Source organism: Arvicanthis niloticus, chromosome 7 (genome assembly GCF_011762505.2).
Source record: "Arvicanthis niloticus isolate mArvNil1 chromosome 7, mArvNil1.pat.X, whole genome shotgun sequence".
In the NCBI taxonomy this organism is placed as follows: domain Eukaryota; kingdom Metazoa; phylum Chordata; class Mammalia; order Rodentia; family Muridae; genus Arvicanthis; species Arvicanthis niloticus.
Genome location: NC_047664.1, coordinates 81,691,128 through 81,714,355, shown reverse-complemented (window position 1 = coordinate 81,714,355; position 23,228 = coordinate 81,691,128). Strand labels below are relative to the sequence as shown.

General features: G+C 37.0%; 1 protein-coding gene across 10 annotated transcripts in view; it reads right to left on the bottom strand.

Annotated features, from left to right (window-relative positions):
* Positions 1–23,228, bottom strand: part of Adgrl3 (adhesion G protein-coupled receptor L3) — a 721,722-nt gene that overhangs the window by 237,970 nt on the left and 460,524 nt on the right. For 8 of the 10 annotated variants that reach the window (XM_076938716.1, XM_076938710.1, XM_034508804.2 and 5 more), the window contains 2 exons: positions 21,489–21,503; positions 18,395–19,195 (listed from right to left, as the gene is read on the bottom strand). In XM_076938716.1, coding sequence (XP_076794831.1) covers positions 18,395–19,195; positions 21,489–21,503 — 816 coding nt within the window. The remainder of the gene's footprint in view (positions 1–18,394; positions 19,196–21,488; positions 21,504–23,228) is intronic. The other 2 variants (XM_076938717.1, XM_076938714.1) reach the window with 1 other exon arrangement.

Genomic DNA, 23,228 nt, shown 5'->3' with positions numbered 1-23,228 from the left:
TGGATATTTAGCCATTCTTCATATTTTTCCTTGAAACATATCATGCGTGTTAAGTAGTCAAAAGTTTGGTGTAATGCTCAATTGCTGTTTCACTGTCTGAGTGGTGCTATATAGTGGTATGGTGCCTTGTTCAGGCTTCATAATAATCAATCATTTTGTTGGTCTCCAGTGTGAAGAAGCCAATAAGATCTGTCTTATACTGGCACTAATAAAAATTTTTAATGTAGATAATTTTCAGAGTACCTGGATAGGGAATTATTGTATATGAGAAAATATAAGTTTATGGACAATTGAATGTTCAATTTGTAGCTCCTTTGAGACCTCTCCTCTTACACTGAACCCTAAGTACTCTTTTGGAATTAAGTCTATCTATCTATCTATCTATCTATCTATCTATCTATCTATCTATCTCACGTATTTATAGGGTCTCATGAAGTTAAGCTGGCATTAAGGATGACCTTGAATTCTGTGATGGTGTCAGTGAGAATGGTTCTCAGAGGCTCATCATTTTGCACATCTAGTTCCTTGGTGGAATGTTTTGAGTAGGATTAGAAAGTGAGCTTTCTTGGACTCTCTCTCTGCCCCTGCCCTCTGCTCCCTATCATGATGAAGCTCTAGTGTTCTTTGTATTATTCGAGCCACCATGCTTCCACTATGATGACAGTGGATGAACCTTCTGACACTACACTACAGCCAAGGCTCAGTTAAAATCTTTCTTTCATAAGAGTTGGCCATGATGTCTCTTCATAACAAAATACCAGTGACTAAGACAAACTCCTTGTGACTGTCTCCAGAGCACTTGTACAAGAGTAAGCCATTTTTTTCCCCAGGATATCTGATGACACTTAGCTAGCATTATGCAATCATCTGATTTAATTCATTTTTATTATAACTTCAATTGAGATATCTGTCATTCACAAATTTAATCATTTAAAGGATATAAGAGGAATCATTCTGTTTTTTTCTCCTTGCTTCTAATAGCCTCCCAAGGCCAACTTAGTAGAAGAAATTAAGAAATATGGAAAACTGTACTTTAATTAATACATTTTGTTCCAGATGTTTATTGTTTATGCACAGGTGAATGCCATTGCCTGGCTTTCGATTTTTAATTGTAATACAGAAAAATCTTTTTGGCAACCAGTATAAAATTTCAGGGGATTTTATTGTGATTGTGAAGGGAGATATCTTGAATATAACATATTTTGGTTTATTTCAACAAATTTATGATTATTTCCCAGATGCTTAGTTTACTTTGTCTACAATCATATGAAAAGATACTCTGGTTATTTTCAGATGAATTTCATTCTGTTTTCTAGAAAGCTAAGAGGTTCTCAAGCCCAGATTTAGCTCTTAACTATACATTATATTTTAACAAATGTGCATGCGCTGGCTAGGTTTACATTAGTTACACAAGCTGTAATCATCTCAGAGGAGAAAGCCGCAATGGAGAAATTGTCTGCATAAGACCAGCCTGTAGGGGATTAATTAGTGATTTATCTAGGAAGGATCAGCCCACTGTGGGTGGTGCCATCCCTGGACTGGTGGTCCTGTTACTAGAAAGCAGACTGAGCAAGGATGAGGAGCAAGCCATCGAACAGCATTCCTTCATGACACCTGCATCACTTTCTGTCTCCATGTTCCTGCCCATCTTGACCTACTATCCTAATTTCCTTCAATGACAGACTACAATGCAAAAATGCAACCCAAACAATCCTCTTCTTCCTCAAGTTCCTTTGGTCATGATGTTGCATCATTGCAAAGGGAACCATGGCTGAAATCCTGCTGGATACCACCTAGAACAGCTAAGGTAAGGACATCTTCTTGAGTGCCTCAGAACTCTTTAGCATGACGTCACATGGTTTTGTACTATCCATTCTTTCTCTCTCTGATTTGATCTTAATTTTGGTTTTATTTAAGTAAACAGTGTTATCTATTACACACACACACAATGTCTAGCAAACAGCCTCCCTTGACACAATGAGTGACTAAATGGATAAATAGGAGAATACTTAAAAGTAAAAGAAATATTTATTAAACAATGAAAACTGACTGCCTAACAATCACACCCAAGACTTAGACACTTTAATAAAAGGATATTGGCATTTGACAACAGCCATAGAGATACTGAACAGTGTCGTACTAGTCTGAGTAAGGATAGACTATATTTGTACAGTCACAAAGTGAACATTTTGCTTTAAAATTTCATGTATAACCCAGGAAGGGTCAAAACTCTTTATATATCTTCTAAGTTATAAGAGGAATATCTCTGTTGTTTAATTATATAATACTACACTACTAACATCACAGAACCACTGTAAAAAATGTGTTAACCTTCTTGCCTTTCTGGATTACTTTTGGGTAGCTTAAAAATATATATATATATAGTCTTAGCATACCAGAAAAAAGCAATTGCTTTTTAAGGAAACAATTTTTAAAAGATACACTATGTCTTCCAAATTTTATTTATTTTTTTTTGTCCTCTGAAAATACTACATTGATTTAATATTTCCAACAAAGTTTTCACCAAGACCATTAATTTAATCAAGAGCTACGTGCATCAAAACGTCGTTGCAGCGTGGCTGGAGGCTCTGAGGAACATGACAATGCTGCCAATGGCACTGCTTTGTGATCTTGCATTTAGTGAATGAAAGAAAAGGAGACTAGTCACAGCAAACATTCTCTGAATTTATGAAGATCATTTTTGATACATGAGGTCATAGAACAGAGGTTCCAGGACCTTCAGTCACTACTGCAAGTCAGCTTCAGAAGATGTCTTAATATTCAAAAAACTAACAATTTTTAGATTATTTTTCAGTTCATTTTAGGCAGTAACAGTACTTCCATATCACCCCCCCCCCTTCCGCCTCCAGAACACATAAATAGCCATTTGAGATGAAAATTCTCAAGTAGCAGAATTGTGGAATTTAATTGCAAATTTTACATCCTTTTCCAAAATGACTAAGGTTTGGGCAGTAGGGAAGTACAGTTGAATTAAACAACACTGAAAAATAATTTAAACTGCAGTCTACCAAAAGGTAAGATTTGTCTTCATATATCATTTCTAGCCATGTTCAGGTTCCATTGAAAGAATGAAGGCTGGATGATTTCTTTTCCAGAGAGTTTTCATGACATCTGTTGGTTTCCTCAATTTCCTTATGATCTACTGAACTGTCTCCCAACAGCCACTTTTCCTTGTCTTTTATGTGTAACTCTTACTTGGGGGGGTTACACGTCTGTTGTGCAAAGTACTTATACATAGTAACTTATTTTCTCTGATAAGCCTGAGATGCCTACACTGTTATTTCACAGGTGACAAGGAAGAAGCTCACTGTCCCTTATGAGATTATCACGTCTGGTAGTAGGTAGCAGGTCTCTTTGTGAGTCCAGAAAAATCTTGTGATCTTTCATCAGTTAGCTAAGACTTCCTAACAATACCCACCACCCAGGAATCCTCTTGCCTGGCGCTCACACACAGACTTCTTAAAAGCTATTGCATTTAAGTTTCCTAATCCAATGTAAGCAGCAGCCTGAAGACATGTGAAGAAAAAAAAAAGGAAAAAAAAAACTCTTCACCTTTATTCCATATTATTATTGTACAGTTGCTCAATAATGTGATTGAAAACTGCATTTGTCTTTCCCAACCCAGACTGGATGCTGTTGATAAGAACTGAACCTGTCATGCCTCAAATACTGAAAACCTGTGCAGATGGAGACGAACAGGGTTCTGCTTCTTAAAAATCTGCACATCACGCTAAGATAGTCCAAAGCGAGTCATTATATCATACACCATTTTCATTGGAAATGAAGTAAAAGGCTTCACATGCTAAACAATATGACAACAACAATAGTAACAGAATAATAAAAGCACTCATTTACAACAGATCATTTTTTCTATTTAAAATGATTGGTATATAAATGTCTAAATCCATTCCATTCCTGATGTAATCGCCCAGTATGCTAGGATGTTCCTGCTCAGTCATCTCTCATCTACCAATGTGGCTTCCCTTGTCACTGTCATCTTCTCTACCATTAGTGATTAAGCACACTGTGGGGCAGTAACCCAAGGACAAGGGACAACTTTCGAGTCTATGTCTAATGAATCAATATGCTGATTTAGTATTGTGAGGTGATTCCAGCCACTTATAAATATGCTGTACACTACTGAGCCAAGTTACATAATTGGCATGTTTTTATTTTCATGGAAACTATCAAATATCGAAAAACTCATAGAGCTTAATACAATTTAACTCAGTCAACATTTCCTCATCCTCTAAGTATCAGATGAGATTTCCCTAAATATCTAATTTAGCTAAGAGTAAATCCATGTCAAACACAACTTTTATAGGATTTGTTTTCTTGGCCATGACTTGATTTTCAACTGTGTTGCCTTTAAAATTAGATAGTAACTTTTAAAAAATATATTAAGCCTGGGATCATACTTTATCTATCAAAGCCCTAGGTAAGTGTTTTGAACATAATACACACTTACTCAGTGCTGAAAAAATGAAATAAAATATTTTGAGTATGGTCATAATTCATCCAGGCAGAACATTTATGGAGAGACTTAATATATAATTGAGAACTGCCACTTTTCAAAATGTCTACTGCCCGTCTTATATTTCTTGGCTTTCATAACTTTTTGGCAAATTCGACTCAGATTATATCCCTATTGGTGACATTTATAAAGAAATAAGCATATTTTTCTTATTAAAAATACCCACTTAAGTCTATTAAAATTCAGTCTACACTTATTAATTTTGCATGCTCGTCTCCACACAGATCCACAGCTAATGATGGTTTCACAAAATACTACAGCAAACATCACCTCCTACAATCATAATAAAACCCCCAATGCATCAGAGACTATACTGAGTCGCTCATGTGAACTGCAAATTTAACCTCTTTGGGGCCCTTGGGCAGACTGGATGTCACATTTAAACACTCTGACAGTGTTCGCACATTCACTGTATTGATTACTTCATGACAGTCTAGTGCTTAGACCACTGAAGTAAATTTCTGGTAACACCCAGTCGGGTAGCAGAGCCTTGAAACACTTTCCTTATCAGAAACCATAGTTCTTAAGTGGGCTTATAACACAACAAACTCCCTTATAATTAGAGGAAAAAACCAGCAGTCACTATGGGATTCCTTCCAATTATGGATTTTCTAGTGCTTGAATTAAGACTTCTTTGGAACACTCAGACTCTTCCTATCAATATGTCTGAGTTAGCTCCTAGAATTCCAGTATTCCTGGTGAGCTGCCTGTCTCCTTTACTGGCAGAGTTGTCATTTTCTATCATACCAAATTTATTATGAAAAATGATTGGCTTGTTGCTGTTGCTAAAAGAAACGTCCATTTTTCACCATGGAGTATTTTTAGTCAACAGAAGGAAAATTACCAGAGAAACAGCAATTAGCATTTTCAGTATGTTAAAAAAAATATGTATTTGTCTGCATTCATCTTTTGAAAGCAGAATACCAAAGGATTCTCAAATGATATTTTTAAATAATCTGACCAGTTTCCCCCTTTTGCCCAAGGAGTGTTATGTTCATCTATAGATGACTACCATTAATATTTTTAGCATTACTTATTAAGACTCATGTCTTCAAGTCTTGTTCAATATTGCTAATTAACTTCTTCATTACCATAAGCATGCTATGAAGCCACACTATCGTAGCAACATTTTTTAAGTTGAATAAACAAAATCACACAATATAAACACAAATACAGCAGCTCATTGTTCATACAGATCCACACATAATGGCCAGTGCTCCAGCTGTAATCAGTGAATATTATCCTTACTCATTATAAGAAAGCATGAAAAGAAAGGGAGTCTAATATAGCTGCCAGCATCAGAATAAGAGGGAGCTCCTGTGTCTAGGATGCAGCCTTCACTGCACCTCTTCCCACAGTAACTATAGATGATTCCCCAAAGAATAACCCCAAAATAAAAGGAGGCCAAAGGAAGTGGTTAAACTAGAGAGAACAGATCTGTCCATCAAACACAACATTCTGTCTAGCATCGGGGTACGCTTATCATTCTAGCACTCAAAAGGCTGAGGCAGGAGAATCATGATGAGTTCTAGAGCAGCCTCATATGTGAAGCTGCCCAAAATGAATAAATGAATGAAATTTTATTTCATCACATGCAATAATACTTTGATACTTTCATGGTCAACTTTAAATTACACACACACACACGCACACGCACACGCACACGCACACGCACACGCACACGCACACGCACACACACACACCATAGATATGGCTTAGCAGTTAAGAGTACTTGCTGCTCTATCAGAGGACCTGAATTTGCTTTTCAGCATGAACAGTAGGTAGCTCACCGCTGCCAATAACTGTAGAGAATCTGGCATCCTCCTTTGGTTTTCAAGTGTACCTACATGCACATGTGCATGTGTCCATGTGGACACACACACACACACACACACAATCTTAAAAAGTATATAGGGTATTAAAATATCACAAATAGAATGTTTAATTCAGTTGGGCAAGCTTACCAGCCAGATGTTTGTTTTCAAAGAGAAAAATGAGAAAACTAAGGCTAGACCAGAGTTTATGTATCAGCCTGATTGGGGTGGCAGGTTCTCTGGATCTGTGCATCCTTAGAGACCTCCTCTGGCAAAGAAAAGTGTCACTTACGCTGGCTCTGAGAAGGCAAAATAAATGAACAGAGCCAGAAGGAGTGGTGAGCCTCAATACAGCAACACGATGCTTCAGAACAGCTCCTTACCCAGCCATGTTTAGGGAAATTGGTGAAAACAGCTGGAAGAAAGCACCCGTCACGTGTGACTTATTACGTGCTAGCACACCTGCAAAGATTAGCCGCCTCGATGAAAAATTCAAATTGTACTGTATTCCATTTTTCAGGATGAAATATACCCTTGCCTTAAAATACGGAGATGTGAGGATTTACCTGCGGTAAGGATGGAACCCCACCGCTTACATTACAGAATTCCTTCCACTACAGTAACCGCTCTAATTTGTCTTTCTACCCACCCTTAACAACACCCCTCCAACATAGGAACAGAGCAAGATCATTTGCAGAGCTCTGTGTGACGGCCTAGGCGTAGAGCTCTTCTCACCGTGCCAAGGTGAAGAAAAATGGTACCCTGCTTTGACAGGACAAGCTCACAAAGGGACGTGTCTATCCTGGATCAGTCTGCTGCTCTTCTCTGACAACCACCCAGACTGTAATTCCATGAGGACACAAACCAGGACTATTTAATGAAACAAATGTAGTTCTTTGTCAGAGCAGCCTGAGCCCACAGAGGCGGCAGGATACACATGGCTCCGCAGCGTCCCAATGCTCTCACACAATTACTCACAATAAGCCAGAAGCTCTACTTGACTGTTAACACACCTAGACGGGTGCTTCTTTATCTAACACAGAATCTTACTGTTCTTGGGACTCACTTCAAGCACCGGATTCATGCCTTAGGACTCTGATAAGATGAAGTGCAGGAAAGAGGTAGAAACGACCATTGTAACATGTTCCCAGAGTGACATATGTATATCCTCCTTGTAGTGAATCATTAGATTGGGAGTTTGCCAAACACATACACAAAGATACTCATCAAAAACAAAGGGAAAGAAGGCAAAATACAATGGTGTTCTCATATTCTGTTTCTTTATTAATCTACTGGGATCATGTCTTAGGCACCAACGCTAACACTAATACTAAATTATTCAGCTGCTTGTTGAGAATAGATTCTTGGATTTACCCTCAATATTTCTGCATCAATCCAGGGTACAATGTGACAATTTAATTTTGTACCACATAATAACTTGAGTTCCATCTGACCAGAGGGCTGATGTGTACTCTATACACACATACATACTTTTGTTAAACAAAAAATGTAAAAAGATACTGCTATTTGACCAACATATTTAAGACAGTTGCTAAAATGAAACTTTTTTTTTCCGGATGATTAAATAAAATTGTAATCCAAAACTCTAATAGTTCTCTACAAATGGTTTATGATATGAATATTACATGACTATGGCTGCCAGCCCTGGTTATGTCATCAAGAGCATTGAATTTCCCCAATGAACATCCACCTTCCTAGGGAGGAAGAGTAAGACCATACAAGAGGTGATAGCCGTGTTTCTATGAAGAGCGAATACCCTAGACTAGCTACTTTTAATTGATTTGCTAGTAAAGCTAAAAGTACAAAGTTTAATTTCACATTGATTAGAATGGTTGATCTTCCCTTCATTCAAATTCAATGAAAGGTATATTGATGCTTATGATTTTCTTTCTGTTTTTTTCCCCTTTTCTGTTTCTGCCCTCATAAGAATCTTATGGAATTAAATGAAAGCCACTGTGGTATGAGGTTACAACTGGACCATGTACTGGAATGGAGCATCAGAAGTACTTCTGAGTTCTCCAGGAGGATGAGAAACTGTGCATTGCACAGCTTCTGTGGGAGCGAACTCAAGAACATGCTAAGTGCTGCTTAAGAACTCTAATCAAGAGATGGAAACAGACTCCAGCATGTCCAGGACTTTTAAAACTATAATAGTAACTCTTAGTCATAGGTTCTTTCTTTCTTTCTTTCTTTCTTTCTTTCTTTCTTTCTTTCTTTCTTCTTTCTTTCTTTCTTTCTTTCTTTCTTGGCTTTAGTTACTAATGGCCAATTGTTCACAAAAATACTAAATGGAAAATTCCAGAAATATTTCCTGAGTTGTGTTCCAAACTATTCTTATTCCTCAGATGAAAAGCATCCCATATTCTCCTACAAATCCACACTGCACTCCTCTGCATGCCTCGGGCAGGCCTAATTTACTAGATCATCAGTTGTGGAACCTCAGTACTATCGACACGAGTCCAACAATGCCATCAAACCCAAACTGTGTTGGGGCATGCATTTTATTTTATTATTATTTGTTCATCTCTTACTGCATCAAATTCATAAACTAAATATTATAAGTGGTGTGAAGGCACAGGGAAGACAATGTTCATGTAGAATTTGATGATATTTGGTGAATTCTGCTTCTACAGGGGCAGTTTGCATGCAGTCATTATGGATGAAGACCATGCTACACAGTTATTTTATCCTTAGCTTAAACAAGAAAACACCAAAAAATAAGGCAAGGCCCTTTCCTTCATATTCATTTCCATAATAATATTTTGACATTTTTAATGGTTCACTTGAACTTTGACCTATTATTTTTTTTAAAAAATATCCTTCCATTTTCAACAAATGTAACATTAAAACACTCACATTTAATCAGTCTTATTTAGCTTTAGGTATGCTATTCTTTGCAGAGGCTCTTTTTTTTTTTTCTATAAAAAAATAAACTAAGAGCACAGATTTATATTCTTTTTACTCATTAACATATCTTTGGTTTGAAGTCCCCAGCAGGAAAAAAAAAAGTTTTTAGTATCCTGTGTAAGTATAGTTAAGTTGTTCTCAGAAATGGTTTACATATCCCAATTACAAATGTATAAGCATTTCTCATGCTGTCATGTATCATAGTATTTGTCTCTGGAGGGTTGGTCCAATCAACCTTGGGATGTAATATTCTAACAATGAAAAATATATGCTAGTTCATTACTCCTTCTTAAGGAAATAGCCCTCATTTATTTAATGTCCATTTGTTGATCAAAGGGAAAACACACTTTTTCCCTTTGTATTTCTCTTTCTTTTTATCTCTTTTCTTCACCCTTACTTTGATCATTTTGCCAATGCTGCTCAAAGATAATGAACACTAGTTAGCAATACATGAGAATTCAGAAAATGGATGGAACCAGCCAAGGAGATTTAAATGTAGTAACAATCTAGTCCTCCAATCTCTAAGTCCTTAAAATTGCTCTGAATTTCTCCAAAGATTCTAACTAATCCTTTTAATCCTCCAGTGATTAAATCTGCATCTTCAAGTGTTTTCAAGAAGTTACCACACCATGGTACGACATCGTACAAACCATACAATCGTATTCTCATTTAGGCTGTGTGCCCTGGGTAATTTTTTGAGATATAAATATAAAAGTATCGCATCTTTAGGATTTCAAATTTGGCTCCTTTGGATTCACATCTACATTTATAAAGTGAGCTTCTTGAGACTGGTGACTTTCTAGGGGTTTTAAAAGATAAGGTAGGCAAAATCTAACACAGTTGGGTTGGAAGGTGCTCTAAAACACTAGCCAAGTTTGCTGGCCTTCTTCATTTTCCTAAACCATGGAGACAATATGACAAAGCTGAGCTCACCAGAGTGACAAGGACTGTAAATACAGCTAACCATTTTCTTACATTTACATGTGGGTAGGATGTTTCTCTGAAAGATTATTATTATCATATTTTAAAGACTTTTTTTATGTGAGTACCATGTCACTCCCTTTAGACTCATGAGAAGAGGGCATTGGATCCCATTATAGATGGTTATGAACCACCATGTGGTTGCTGGGAATTGAACTTAGGACCTCTGAAAGAGCAGTCAATGCTCTTAATTGTTGAGCCATCCACCCAGCCCCCAAGATTATTTTTTAAAAGCCTGAGTTTTACAGGTAAAATAATTTACTCATGAAGTACACTGTACAGAAAAAAAGTACAAAATAATTTTGATTTGTATCGTCAGAAAGTCATAGATTCATAGTATTTGTGAATCTGTACAGTTACATAAAGGGCACAAAGAGATAACCAGTTCTTCCAAAGCAAATGTAAAGAAATAGTCTCCATTTGTTTCCAGAGAGATCATAAAACTGGCCCTAGCCTATACAAACAGACAGTATTGAAGATTTTTAATCTATCCATCATTTATGTATCTTAAGTTATATCATTTATCAAAATTAATGGAGACTTTAGATTTCTAGTGGAATAGATTTCTACTGAGAAAGAGGTAGATTTGCACTTAAAACACATACTTGTGAGCTGTTATCTAAGGTACTTGGCCACTACTTCAAGGGTTTAAAATCAGACATTAAACACATATCATCAGACTTAGCTATTTTTGCAGCTAAAATTTAATGCATCTGAGTCTCTTTTCCTCTGTGCTAATATGGCCTGAAGGATAAGAGTCTAAGGGAGACATCCTCCCAACCCCCATATTCAGTAATAACATTCTTGCTACTGTTGCCAAACATTACAGGAGGGCTCCTAAGGAGCTGCAGAATTATTTCAGTTCCACCTGTCTGCCCTCTGGTGGAGATGCTAATGAGCAGTGCAACAGCCTCTGAAGAGACAGCTGGAGAGCATGAGAATCCTTATTCACAAAGAAGTCATCCTCATATGTCCCTGAATGTTAACTGTAGAAATAATTTTGATTATCTTCTAATAGGTATTCATTTATTAGAGACATCGATTTGTAGGGGGGGGAGACATCCTGTATCTGTGACCCCCTTTTTCTATCACTATCATATCTACTAGGAAGGTCACTCAGATGTTAGGTTCATAAGAAACACTGGGCTCAGCTGAACAAACGGAGGGCAGGTTCTGCTTGTACAAGGACTGTAGTTTTTATATTCAGAGGCTGAAGAGCAGATGATGTCATTTTGGAAAGTTTAACCCTTACTGATGAGAGAAAAATACAGGAGAGGTAAAAAATTGTGGGAGAGAATGCGGTGGACTTGGAGTAGGAAGATTTTGTTACGTTCCCCCTGTCCTTCTTGGAAACGCAGCATCAGCAACATCAATCAGCAGCAGCTGTCACCACAGGCAATGGAGAAGCATGGGAAGATGGGAGGGAGCTCTCCCACACAGGGAAACAGCTGATGAACAAAAACTCCAGCTGGGACCAAGATTAGCAACAAGTGGTGGAATGTTTTTTTCTTTTTGCAAATTTCACTCAGCTACAAAGATGGAAGAGGAACCAAACTTTGCAAACAGCATGGGATCTCAAGTGGAGCTGAGAAATGACTTTAACTTGCCATCTCAGGAGGAGCCTGGGTTAAGATCTCAGTCCTTTCCCACTGCTTCCTATGCACCACATAGAAGTTGGCCATTCAACAAACAGATTCAGCTCCCTAACAAACATGTGGCAGTTTCAAAATGTTCAGGATTTTCTGCCCAGCCCTCACATTACTCAGCTGTCAAGGTAAAGGGCTCAGATATATGATGTGAAAATTACATTTTAACGAGGTGTCATGTGTGTTTAAAGTTCTTATTCATCACTACATAGCCAGAGCTTTTGCAGGAGACAGGAATGCACTAATTAGCATATTATAAGGACAGAAGGTTCACCTAATCTGCATTGTTCAACCATTGTGTACTGGTTGTGTGCTGTGGCCTTAGATCCTGCTCTCTTCAAGCAGGTAGAAGAACTGCTCATCTGCATAATCTAAATGGATCTCGGAGAAAATGCAGGCTGTATTTGAGAAGAAGATAAAGGAGAAGAAGAATGAGAAAGAGGAAGAGAAGGAAGAAGAGGAGGAGGAGGAAGAAGAAGAGGAGGAGGAGGAGGAGGAGTAGGAGGAGGAGGAGGAGGAAGAGAGGACGGCAGCAGCATCAGACCTGCAGCATACGTCTTTAGCATTCTTTCCAAAGTACATATCCGATGCCTTTGTCACTCATGCTCCACAAGTACACTTATGTATCATAGCCATATTAAGTTTAGGACAATTTGAAGCCAGGCTTCTCTGCCTATTCGAATAATGAACTTGACTTTACTTCTATGGAAACTTCTGTAAATTTGACAAGGGATGCCTACATTTTAATGTGATTAGTATAGGAGAAAGCTGCATGAGGCAAGGCAGAAGAGGAGAGAGGGGAGAGGGAATGGGAGAGAGGGAGAAAAGGAGAGGGGGAGGGGAAGAGGGGGAGAGAAAGGGAGGGAGAGGGAGAAGGGAAGAGGGGAGGGAAAGAAAGGGATAGAGGGAGAGAGGGAGAGGGGAAGGGGAAGAAGGGGAGAGAAAGGGAGGGGAAAAGGAAAGGAGGGAGGGAGGGAGGAAAAAGAGAGGAGAGGAGAGGAGAGGAGAGGAGAGGAGAGGAGAGGAGAGGAGAGGAGAGGAGAGGAGAGGAGAGGAGAACTGTCCCCCAAAATCAGTGACCCACGCAAAACCAAACTAGTTGACCAATGACAAATCTGTCAGGACATCTCATATAGTTTCAGAAACATGATTCCCATCTATGAAATAATCAAGTGTTCCTAGAAGATGGTTGATGTACAAGGTAGAAATATTGATAAGTGAGGTAATGATGGATGTATATCACACATTGGATTGATCTGATAGGATGCTGACTTTATTAAAAGTACATTGTGAAGTAAATTTTAGATTTACCGGCTACAGATCTGCCACTCTGGGTTATAGATCTGGCTCTCTGCCCACCCAGACATTCACACCTACTTTAAACTCTACAGTGGCTGCTTATATGTGTTTCTTTTACAGGTTACCCAACACTGGGTCTTTCGTTTTCACAGAACATGCATTTTCAGTAGAGTTCAACCACCATCCTGCTGTAAGCATAAGACAGTTTTCAACTACTGGAAATTTGTTCACAATAAAAAAAAAAAAAAAACAAAAAACAAAAATAACATTGAACAGCTGCCTGCCTATGTCCGTATTATAAGGACACTTGGCTTTAATTTCTCTTCATTGCTTGTGCAGGCATGTATATTAGGTGTTCATGTGCTTCAGCGTGTCTCTTTAACATAAGATAAACTTCTTTTAAAATTATTTATGTATTTAATGTATGGGTGTTTTGTCTTCATGTCTGTCTGTACACCACGTGAATGTCTGGCAGCCACAGAAGCTAGAAAAGTTCTTGGATCCCCTGGAACTGGAATTACAGATAGTGGTAACGAGGGAGCTGGGAATCAAACCTAGGTCCTTGGGAAGAGCAGCCAGTGCTCTTAACTGCTGAACTTTTCTCCAGACTCTAAACTTTTGCACTAAGAAGACTGACAACAGGGGACGAAGAAAAGGGGGTGAGACTGGGGAGGATGGCAAGATTTCAGAAAAGTGCCAAGCAATAAATGTTCCAGGCAAACCTAGAGAGAGCCACTCAGGAAGTGAATGAATACCATTTTCATTATGTCTCTCCCCTGAAAAAGCAAGTCTAGAAAATTTCATCTCATTCATGCCTGCATTTCTGAAGTCATTCTGCAAATCACTGTGGATCACCTACTGTTTATCAGGCAGTCAAGAAAGGCTGTAAATAAAAATGACTAAACAATATCAACAGGCATATCTCATTGTGAATCCAAGTCTTATTAACATCCCTCTGAAAAAAAGATTTATTTGTGGATTCTTCACATTGAGTTCCTTAATGTGAAGCATATCACATTAATAATATTTTTAAAAGAGATTTTTGCAGATGTAATTGAATGCCAAACACGAATACTGAATGGCGGCATCAGTGTGACTTTCTATTTATTTTCACAGTAATTTTATGCTGAAAAACCAAACGAAGAGTGACAGTTTTGTATTTGATAAATGCCTAATAAATGATGAGAGGTTAACGTTCTGAAACTAATGTTTTCTGAGAAAAATGAAAAAAAATTAAACTTCTAAGCTTTTCTAGGAAGAATAAGCCTTAAATGTCTCCCTGAGAAAAGCTTGACTTACAGTCTAAAATAAACACTTGAGCTACATTTTTGTATGATTTAAATTAAAATTAATTTCTTCACACACATGTTGTTGAAAACAACGTTTCACCAAGGTTTTCTTTAAGAAAGAAAGCAAATATAGGTGTCTTTACAGGAACCAAACTGGAGGACTCTTCACACTCTGGGAATTAAACTCGTGGGAAATAACTTACTACCAGGTGATGAGAAAAAAATTGGAACAAAAATGATTCCAAAACCACTTCTTAGATTAGCTCCAAAGAGCAAAGTTGGCCTCTCTACCACTCCTAAAAGTGTTTCATAAAATAAACGCAACAGAAAAGTAATTTCAATGGTGGAAGAACAGGTACAAGAGTTCAAATCTATATTACACAAATTTATTGCAGCAAAACTATAAGTGGTGTTTGATCTGAAGAAAGCTTAACATAAAGAAAGATATGTTTTAAGAGATTATTATAAATATTTTTGAAAGAGTAGCATTAGCCACAGATATTTACGTCTCTCAATGTAAAATGTGGATAATAACTGGCATGCAGCAAATAGGTCAAGCTTACTAATGTATCCATCTAATAAATCTATTGTCTAATTAAGTTTAACAGTATTCTACAATAAGCATGAATTTTACTATTCCAATGTTGTCAAAGTAAAGACTGAAATTATGCATATTCAGTTAAGGATTCAAAAGTCCAGGTCCTTAGATTCTCTCATATATGTAAGTGTGTGTGTATGTGTATGTATATATCTTAGATTATAAATATATATATTCATAATCTTAGAAAGCTATATTTGATCTTGTATATTTGCCTTTTAATTTCCAAAAAGTAAGTTTTGTGAGATGCAGAATAATTACATACAGGAGAAATAAAACAAAAGTAACCTTTACATGAAAAATTGAGAGCCTTATTTTTTTTTCCTCTAATAGAATACAATTTAAATGAGAAAAAAAGCCTCAGCTGAATATGAGCAAACAGGAAGTACACTTTTGGTCTACATTACCTCTTCTTCATCCACTACCCCCCCCCATCTCTTCCTTCCTAAGTTTTGGTGTTTCTTTTAAATTGAGATTTCTGTACACTGACATCTGACATAAGATGACCTACAACAAAATGGCAGTAAGCAGTCACTACAGGCAGCAGCTTTGGAAAATGCTAGTGGAATTTACTCTGAAAAACACCCAGCTAAGGTTGTTTTTGTGGAAGAAGATGAACAGCTTCTATTAATGCTAATTGAAATCCTCATATCCACACATACCATGCATAAAATTTACTTCTACAGTTTTTCTTTCCACCTCAAAATTGCAGTCGGTCCAATGCCAAAGCACTAGCTGTTTAATTTGAGCATCCATGCATGCAAATTTATACGTTTTTGGTGATTATGTTGACAAATTCAATACAGGTGAAATCCCACTGTTTGCAAAATGGACAAATTTTTCTAAGTGTGGTCATTCAACGTGATGAAAATTGAGTCTCTTTTAAAAAAATTAGTTCAACTAAAATAAAATTTATGATTTCTTAATATTTTCACTGCAATAACAGAAAATTAATGACTGTGACACTAGTGTAGGACCGCAAGATATCCATACTTTAAGTCCCACAAAGACCAAATTTAAATACATATGCATCTGGGTGCAGACTAGGTTACTTTTGGCAAGTACCAAATGCATGAAACGAAGGAACAATATTCATTTCCAGAGATAATTTATAAAGTGTAGTTGAAGAATTGTGTTAGTTTGTTAAATTCTAAGTAGCAATACTAATGAAGTTTAGACCTATTCCATATAAAAATAAGATCTTTTAGCTTAGCCAGTTAGTGGTGGTGCATACTTTTTAGTCCCGGTATTTTGGAGGCAAAAGCAGGCAGATTTAATGAGTTCAAAGCCAGCATGGTACAGGGATACACTGGGAGAATTAATAGAACTTGAGATGTGTTTATTCTTGAACTACAGCATGGTAAATTAAAATTGTTTTGTTGTTGTTATTTTGTTTTGTGTTTTCAGTAGAAGTTACTTCTTGCCTCAGTGGAATAAGAGAAAAGCATACATATTATCCATAAACAGTGTTTTCACAGCCACAATATAATTTTTATTTAAGAAGATCAGAGCTGTGAGATGTGGACTTCACACAGTTCTCGAAATTACTGCATGTGATTGGGCTCTCACTAGAAACGCGAATCCAGTGTGCGAGCCTTCCCAGTGCATGCTGCAGCTGGTAATGCTGTTTAGGAAAGTTAGCATTTAGTCTTTGAAGAGTTACTAGAACCTGTTACTGGAGACACTGCAGACTTGGTCTTCTCTTTCGTAGAAAAAATTAATTCAACATAATATCAGCATTGCTAATTTTGGAAAGACATGACATCACACTAGCTGAGCTTCCTAAAGATTGGAGAAAATGGTACCAAATTCGTCATTTTCTTTGAGGAAGAGGTAGAAAGTCATTATTCATTTGTCTATTCAACAAAAGCCTATTGAGCCTTATTTCTATGTACACAATATATTTATTATATTAATGTCTGAAAAGAAATAATGATCAGACATATACATAATAAAAGGCTGAGTGCGGATGCTTATTGGACGTAATGAATGTAGTTCTGTATGAATATGTGTGTCTAATGGGGTAAATTAGAGAGCAGAGTGCTACACTCATAAGAATAAAGCACATAATTTAGAAAATTAGAAACAGCAATAACTAATTTTTCCTTTCTTTTATTAAGACAGGGTTTATCTGTGTAGTTTTGACTGTCCTGGAATTTGTTCTTCTTAGGCCAGGCTGACCTCAAACTAAAAGAGATCCACTTGTCTCTGCCTCAGGAGTTCTGGGATTAAAGGTGTGTATTACTACCACCTGGCAACAACGAAACTCTTAGTGACATAAATACTTTATTTTTATTTACTATATTACTTGCAAAATTCAGACACATATTTATGTTTTCCAGTACATGTTAACTCGGACAACAGTATTATACCATGTTACAAATTTACACTTACTGATTTTTTTGCTTTAAATTTACTTTTGAGATAAGATCTCATGCTGTGGCCTAGTCTTGCCTGGGACTCAACATTACTCAGCCTACCTTGAACTCTTGGGAATCATCTTGTCTCGGCCTCCCAAGAGCGGAGTTTACAGGCATGAGCCACCACGCCCATCAAAAACCTAATAATACTAAAAATGAAAAGCATTAAGAACTTTTTTTATACTCATCTTTTTATAACATTAAAAGTCAATAGTGTGTTCCAGAAGGGGGAACGCTTTAAAAAAAATTGAAATTAAAGAGTTTCAGCTTAATCATGCCAGTGTTTTCATTTATTCAAAGATTTGAATTATTGTGTTTGTGAGTTATTCTGTAGGTTTGCTGAGACATGTGAACTTCTGAGTCATCCATGCTTCCCTGAGGGCTGTCTTATGTATCACTCTTTGTAGGGTAGAGTTGCTGTTGTCCAGCTCCGGTAACATTCTGTGGCACTAACCTTTTGATATGCTCCATATGGAAAAAAAAAAAAAAAAAAAAAGCACTTCGAGAACATTCTCCAATTAATGTGAAAGGACAGAATGCAATCTTAGCTGAAGCTGTATATAGTTCGTTACACAAAGAAATGACTGTTTGATAAAGGCAGATATACTTCACAGAAGCAGAATGAGTTAGGAGACAAACTACCCAAAGGACACAGTCCCTTCTCATAGGTCCACATTCTTAGAGAAGAAATAATAGCCACCAACCTTTCTAAAATGAAAAAAAAATGAATATTCTTTTTTTTTTGGTTCCCAGTCCAGAAAATTGAATAGGAAATTGAATAAAATATTAAAAGTCATATTACTGAGAGAAAAAAAGAAAAGCCCTGTAGCTTTTCTCAGGAAATTACCAAAAAATCAAACTTACCTGATCTACTATCCAGAGGCCCGAAGTCCAAAGAGTATTTCACAACATGGTAGTTATTCCACACATAAAGCAGATTGTCCCTGGGGTTGTAATCCACAGCTGCTATGTACTGGTATGAGTTGGGGAAGGGTACATCCACCAGACTATCCTTGCTTTGGTCGGTGTTGTAAATGTAGTCAATCTTATTTCCGGTGGCCTCGTTGTCATCATCTTCATATACAGATTTGACCACATACAGAATCCCACAAATCATAAATGCGTTGGAAGCTGACCTTTTATCATATGCAGTGTCCCATGTCCCCTCAATCCGTAGGGTGTAAGGGTTCAACTGGCTAATGACAATTTTGCCATTGTTCTGTTCTGTTGCATAGATTACCCATAATCCATTTTCATCCACTGCCAAGTCTATGTCAGACTTGCCGCCCCATCGGTATGGGGAGGTGTCATGGTAGTTGGCATTTGCTATGATGGCCTCTCCACTTTTTATCCTAGTCCTCAAATCAAACTTTACTATATTTCTTGTACGCTCCTTGTTGAAGAACAGGGCACCATCATATACTACAAATCCAGTGCCATCAACTCTGTGAGGGAGCTTATAGGTAGTTGTTGGCCTTCCAGCAATGAAGTCATCTTTGGACGAATACTCTGTCAGGGTGTCAGTTCTGTAGGGAGTCCAGGGCATATAGTAAATCTTGTCAGAAGCCTGTAGAGGGTCTTTGCACCATGCCCCAGATTGGTGGTCAGATTCAAATAAGTGTTCACTCTGGTACACTCCTTTTAGCAGTCCGGGACAAAGAAAAACTGTCAGGAGGGAAACAGTTATAATAATAAATATATTAACGGAACCATTTTTCATTTGGTCTTATTTTCAGCAAACAGAATGCAATTCTAACAAGTGATACCCACCACCAATTACTTTGTAGCATTATGTTATTTTTTTTTAACTATACAAAACATCCTTTCACATTAAGTTTGGATTTTTGCCTCTAAATGATTTGATGTCACTTGTTGGGAACAGTTAGCCTTTTTAAAAGCAGTTGTGCTTTTCTGATTTTTACCTTTGCAAACACGCATTTTGATGCACGTCTGAAGTGTAGCATATGTCTATGACTTCTATAGACATATAACAAAATACCGAGTTCACACATGATGCTTTTGCTAGTTCACTGAAGAACTGTATCTCATTTGAGAACGATAATCCATTCTTTCCACTCTGATGAAATTGGCTGTTCAGTAGTTATTTATCATTAAGAAACAGGTAGCCCACATTATTATTCTTTTAATAAAGAAAAAGATCTGCAACACAGGCCACTGAATCTTGTAGCAAGAAAAATAATTAATAATCTGAAAGCTGCTGCAACACACAGAGAGCATGCAACCCATTCAATTAAAGATGAGTGATGGATGGATACTGGAAGGAGAAAGAGAAAGGGAGAAAAAGAAAGGAAAGGAGGAAGGAGAAAGGAAGAAAAGGTGAAAGGTTACAGAAAAGAACCCAGGATCTAGATTTTAATCAGTTAAAAACGCCCTGTTAAGTACAATATTATTGGAACTTAAAAACATGTACCTTGTACTGTTACATGAGAAAAGCACTGGAAAACAAAATTACTTGCTATATTTTGCTGCTCATACTTCAGAAGAAAAATGGGCAGGAATCGTATGATTCTCTCTTTCTCTCTTTTTTTCTTTTTCTTTCTTTCTTTTTTCTTTTTCTTTTTTTTTTTTTTTTTTTTTTTTTTTTTTTTTTTTTTTTTTTTTTTTTTTTTTTTTTTTTTGCTGTTTAGTATGATTCACTGGAGAACACTGTTAAATATGGCAGTAAGAACACTTGGCAGGTTCATCTGAAATGAAGGGGCTACAAAGCAACGTTTCCCAAAGGGTGGTTCTTGAAGCAGTGCCACAGCTGAATGCTGCCCACAAAGAAAAAAACGAGACTCGTAGTCACATTCAGTTATGACACGGGACACTAAATAAAACCGTGGCGGGGATGAGAATAGCTTAAGCACATCAATGAATCTCTTAATCAGAAGTTAGGTGAGTGAACTCATTGCACAATGTGATCCTGGGAGCCTTTCCATGGCGCCACCTTGGATGACCATGTTCTGCCGAACCTGCTCTGGGAAGCGTTGCTTGCATTTATTTGTAAGGCAAACACACTGAAAAAATAACCATGCAGTCTGCTGTTAGGTTTGAGATTATTAGAATTTTCCTGGGTGAAAAAAAAAAGTTAGGAGATCACAAAGAATTGGATGTTGACCTGCTTTTTAATGAACAAAGGATTATCCTTTTGGTGTTACTATTAGCTCCTTCATAGTAACTAGAAATACAGACCCCCTGAAAAAATAGCATAGGAGGAGCCTCAGCTATGCATTAAGGATGCCTGAAAGGAAAGGCTATTCCTAGGATACTCAAACTTGTAATTTTAAAGAAATGAAAAGTTTTTTCTGGGAAAAGTTGACCTTCAAAATCTGCAAAGATAAGGGCCATTATAAATTTGTGGTCAATAATCATATTGATGGCTATAAAACTTGTGAGTTTTAATATGAAAGACTTGTTTAAAAGCACATTGCTCTTTTACTCAAAATTGTATATAACCTTTACAATTGTATATAACCTATACTGGGCCCTTGGTTACTAACAGCAGATGAGTTTGCATGTGTTCAAAGTGGTGTGGCCCACAGCCACTAAAGTCATTTGGGATAATTAAGAGGAATATCTTCTCCCCTTTCTCCAGTAATTAAGAGTCAGTGTAGACAGAGAGACACAGCAGAGCTGAGGGAAATTAAGAAAGACTGAGGAACAAATCTAAAGCAATCATTATTAACCATGCCCACTGGATTTCTAATTACTAGTTTCAAATGAAGAGGAATAAAATACAGTGTTGATGATCTCAAAATATTAATAATCTGTGTTAGGATCAAAGGAGCAAACCAGGACTGGTCAGTGAAACAGATTAAAGTGAAGTTGAGCAGCAGAAGTAGTGAATAAATTTGCATAAAATAAGAATTAATAACAAAATTATTTAACTAAAGGTTAAACTGTTAAATAACTTAGCCTATAAATAGTATATAATTTATGAAAGGTATTTAATTACCTTTTTGTTCCACTTCTATTGGAGAGAGAGAAGTAAAGAGAGAAAGGAGAAAAGAGAATAGATTAATGGTACGATATTGGCCAAGTACTTTTTATTCACCTTTTCCAAACTGAAAGTAAATAATTTATTGCAGTCATGCTTGCTTAATTGAATGCTATGGTGTATTTTTTTAAACATTTCACCAAAAACAAATACTTTCAAAATAAACATGAGATTTAGAATCCAGCATAAACATAGAAAATCACTGTAGAAATTAATATGGGGAAAGCAATAACCATAGTAAGAACACCGGTAGGTCCATTTGAAAGAAAGAGCAGCAGGTTTATGCACTGGAACTCCCACTCAATTTGGTTAGTTTCATTTACAAATACTCTAGTGGATACCACTGCTTAAGAGACTAGCTCTGCTGGTTTTGCAGCTCACAGAGGCGACCAGTTTAGAAGAGACTCCTCTGCAACTCATTTCGTAGGACCATTGACTTTGGGTAGTTTGTGAGATTTAAAAGAAATACAACTTGTGACACTATAAGCAAATGGAGGAGGATCCCACCCTGAGAAAATAGATGCACTTGGAATTGTTACTGAAAAAGCTTCCTATCCACTTCCAATACTTGACATTAAGATGGAAAAAATACTGTCTCACATAAATCTCCAATCAGAAGAGTAATGTCAATAATGAGCCATGGCCTCTGTCTGGCCTTTTTTGAAATTCTTAACTAAGTCAATAAATACTTAGAACATGAGCGTTTCAAAGGTGTTATGTGTATGCATGTCTGATTTTAAAGGTTCTGATAAAATATGGGGAGAATATGACATAACCATGAAACATTAACCTTTGTTACTTTATAAACAGATGCAAGTTGTCTTCATCTTAATGAGCAAAAGGGGCCGACCCGAGAAAGGCAAAGATTTGGAGGAAGAGTTGGTTCATAACCACACACGAACAATCACAAAGTCCAAACGTAAAACTGAGGCAATTTTAGTAAAAAGGGTGAAGCGATAATCTTTATCACATGCAAGTACATTGAAAACTCCACTGATATTTCAAAACAAACAATAAATACTGTGTTAAGGTCATTATATTCGACTGCACTTTCTATGCTGTGGCATTAATTCTTAGAGATTTGTTTCCTTTAAAAGAAAACTTGTAGACTTCTTGGAAAGTATAGATTTTGTCCATTAGAAGAAAACCCCGCGTGCGTATATCCACATACAATTATACATGATATATGTGTATGCTTATATGAAGGTTGCATCTTACTCATTTACATATATTATTTTCAGCACTACTTCTATAATTCTTTCAGAACCGCTATTACACGATTGTCACCATCTGCAGTTATTCTTTATTAAGTGACTACTAGGCTGTGGGTCAATATGAGGATGAAGAGCTACGTAGCACCAGAGCCTGCCAACTCTCAGGGTGAGCTCATTCTGTTGTGATGGAAGCAGGGCCTAAGCTGGGAGAATCTTCTCCCATAGGGATAACAGATGACATGGGAAGTGACAGCCAGAAAAACAAGACAAATGCAGGCCACACAGTCTTTTTCTGGATCATTCAAATTTGCTGAGACCCAAACTTCAGGAGAAGGCAGAAAGCAAAAAGCTAGTAGACTGCCTAGACCCCTGCTGCCACCCTCCTGGGGCTCTAAGTCAGGTAAGTCTGGAGTTTTGGTTGCTGGGCAAATCCATTTGCTAATGCAGCTTGGACGGATGGGACATGGGACGTACTACTTACTAA